The sequence below is a fragment of the Gadus macrocephalus genome, chromosome 22 (assembly GCF_031168955.1).
Source record: "Gadus macrocephalus chromosome 22, ASM3116895v1".
In the NCBI taxonomy this organism is placed as follows: domain Eukaryota; kingdom Metazoa; phylum Chordata; class Actinopteri; order Gadiformes; family Gadidae; genus Gadus; species Gadus macrocephalus.
The window spans coordinates 10304309-10306808 of record NC_082403.1 but is presented as its reverse complement, the minus strand read 5'-3'; the positions used below and the strand labels follow the sequence as shown (position 1 = coordinate 10306808).

The following is a 2500-nucleotide window of genomic DNA, read 5'->3' as shown; positions in this document are numbered from 1 at the left end:
TGATGTTTGTAAACATGAGATGGTCCATTGTGCGGAATAAAGACACGTTGCTGGTGACTGTGGCTGTTTGTTTAGCACAGAGATTGCAACTAATAAACACACAAACGCACACACACACACGTACACACATACAAATACACTCACACTCACATACGAACACGCATGCACAAACACAAAGTACTCACGCAGTTACACACACACATACACGCACACACGCAATTCCCTCACAGACACACTCACACGCACACACACACACACACACACACATACACACACACACACACACACACACAGGGAAATACACACAGCCAAAAAAAGTAAGGCACTTAGTCTTTATAAAGTTCTTAGAAAGTTCAAACAATCTTTGTCAACCGGACACAAACGTATAAATGTACAATTGGTACAAAGGGCCGACATCACCACACAACACATCACAGTAAACACATGAATCAAACACCCCCTTCCGTCCTCTATTAAGAGTTATTAGTTATGGCTCTTTTTATAGGCTATATTTCTCCCCGTCTTCTCTTTTCTCCATGACGGTTGATTGTTCTGGATCTTCGGACCGTCTTTCCCCCTGATATGGCTTTTGAGTCCTCGAAGCTTCGAGACGTATTGTTCCTCTCTCAGCCCTGCTGCGGAGCGCAGAGAGAGAGAGAGAGCGTGTGCGTGTGCACCGTCAGAACGCCCCGATCTCCGTACTCCACTTCACCGACTTGGCCGAGCCGTTGGGGCCCCTGCGATGGGCCGTGGGAGACCCCATGGGTGCGAAGGGCCTGAAGGAGACCTGCTGTGGAGTGGAGGAGGAGGAGGAGGAGGAAGAGGAGGAAGAGGAGGACACAGAGTAGGCGAGGAGAAATTGGAGGAGGGAGGGGTGAGGAGAGAGGCGAGGCGGAGGAGGAGGAGGAGGAGGAGGAGGAGTGGGGCGACTGCTGCTGTCCGCGGTGGGCCGGGGACGGGGGGAGGGGAGGGGAGGTCGGCAGGGAGCTCGACGCCCGGCGCGGCGCCGGCAGGCCGGCGGGGGGCATCAAGTGGGGGGGCGGCCGTGCTGGCAGCCGGCCATGGGCCGAGGCGGTGGGAGGCGGGCGACGGGTAGCCGGTAGCCCCCCAGCAGGGCCAGCTCCCGGCGGCCCATGTGGAAGGGGGTCGGGGGGCAGACGGGCGAGGGGGAGGCGGCGGTGATCTGGGGGAAGGAGGCCCAGGGCCAGGGGGGGAAGGGCAGGGCGGCGGGAAGCGGGTGGGACTGCAGGAGCAGAGGGTCCAGCTCGCTGGCACAGTGGGAGAGGTGGGAGACCAGGCGGGCCCCCACGGGGTCCGGGGACTCGGCGCCCGCCTCCATGGAGCTGAGGTACCGGACCACCTCCCCGACGCACTCCCGGAAGCCCAGGGTCCTGTAGTCCACCGCCAGGGCCCTCGCGTCAAAGTACCCTGAGAGAGAGAGAGAGAGAGAGAGAGAGAGAGAGGGAGAGAGAGAGAGAGAGAGAGAGAGAGAGAGAGAGAGAGAGAGAGAGAGAGAGAGAGAGAGAGAGAGAGAGAGAGAGAGAGAGAGAGAGTAATAAAGCACACGTTACTCAAAGCAGGTTAAAGGACAATTTCCATTCCATGGAAAACGACAGGAAATCCGTCTCACCTTTCCCTCCCATGGCGTGTAAGAGTTTGAGGTGGTCACGGTCATTTGTAGAATCTCAGCCTTCTCCAACTTAGAAGAGCCTGAAATGGTTATTACAAAAAACCTTCAATGTTGTAGGATTTGATCAAATTAGATTATTTCTAAACCAAAGATCTCCATATTGTCTTTTGAGTTCTTATTTGATGATGTTACCTGTTTCTCAAAGGCACTCGGCACCAGCCTCCTCAGCTCTGACAGGCTGTGGTTGATCCGGTCTCTGCGTCTCTTCTCTATAATCTACGCCAACGAGGGACAAAGACGACGAGAACTGTCAGAAAACATCCAGGAGACGATCACGACATGGATGCGAGAAATCGAGAGGAATTCGTTTAAGGAAGAAAAAAATGGGGCCTGAAAAAAACCAAAGCACTTCACTCACCCCTCTCCTTTTCTTGCGAGCCAAGATCTGAGAAGAGCTTCCAGGGGACATGGACCCGGTGACAGGGCTGTACGGACAGGCAGACAGGGCGGACAGACAGATAGAGACGGAGACAGAGAGACAAGAGCAAAGATGAGACGGGGTTCAACAAAGAAGAGAGATGTTTAACTTTGATGCCCCTGCATCTTGTAGTTGTTACGTCCTCTTAATATGACACAGAATGAAGATCATCTTTGCTCAATTTTAGATTTTCGTTTTGAAGAGAGTCTGGCAGAGGGGGTGGAATCAATGACTTTCAGTTTTTTGGTTTTTCAAGTTTAAAAAAATAGATAATCTCCCTGTTCCGTTAATGCGTTTCTGGACATTAGTCCCACTCAAATGACATACTGCTCTTCCATCCAAGCGGAGGAGCTTTTAAAGACAGATGATTGCTATGGCCGCGGGGCGCGATG

The 2500-nt window shown here is 53.2% G+C and overlaps 1 protein-coding gene across 1 annotated transcript; it reads right to left on the bottom strand.

The window, feature by feature from the left end:
- Positions 1 to 318: 318 nt before the first annotated feature.
- Positions 319 to 2099, bottom strand: heyl (hes related family bHLH transcription factor with YRPW motif like). The gene is given in 7 exon segments (XM_060044085.1): positions 319 to 853; positions 855 to 1040; positions 1043 to 1428; positions 1631 to 1669; positions 1672 to 1699; positions 1823 to 1906; positions 2049 to 2099. Coding segments are annotated over 7 exon segments (948 nt in total). The 3' UTR covers positions 319 to 679.
- Between the last annotated feature and the right edge of the window lie 401 nt (positions 2100 to 2500).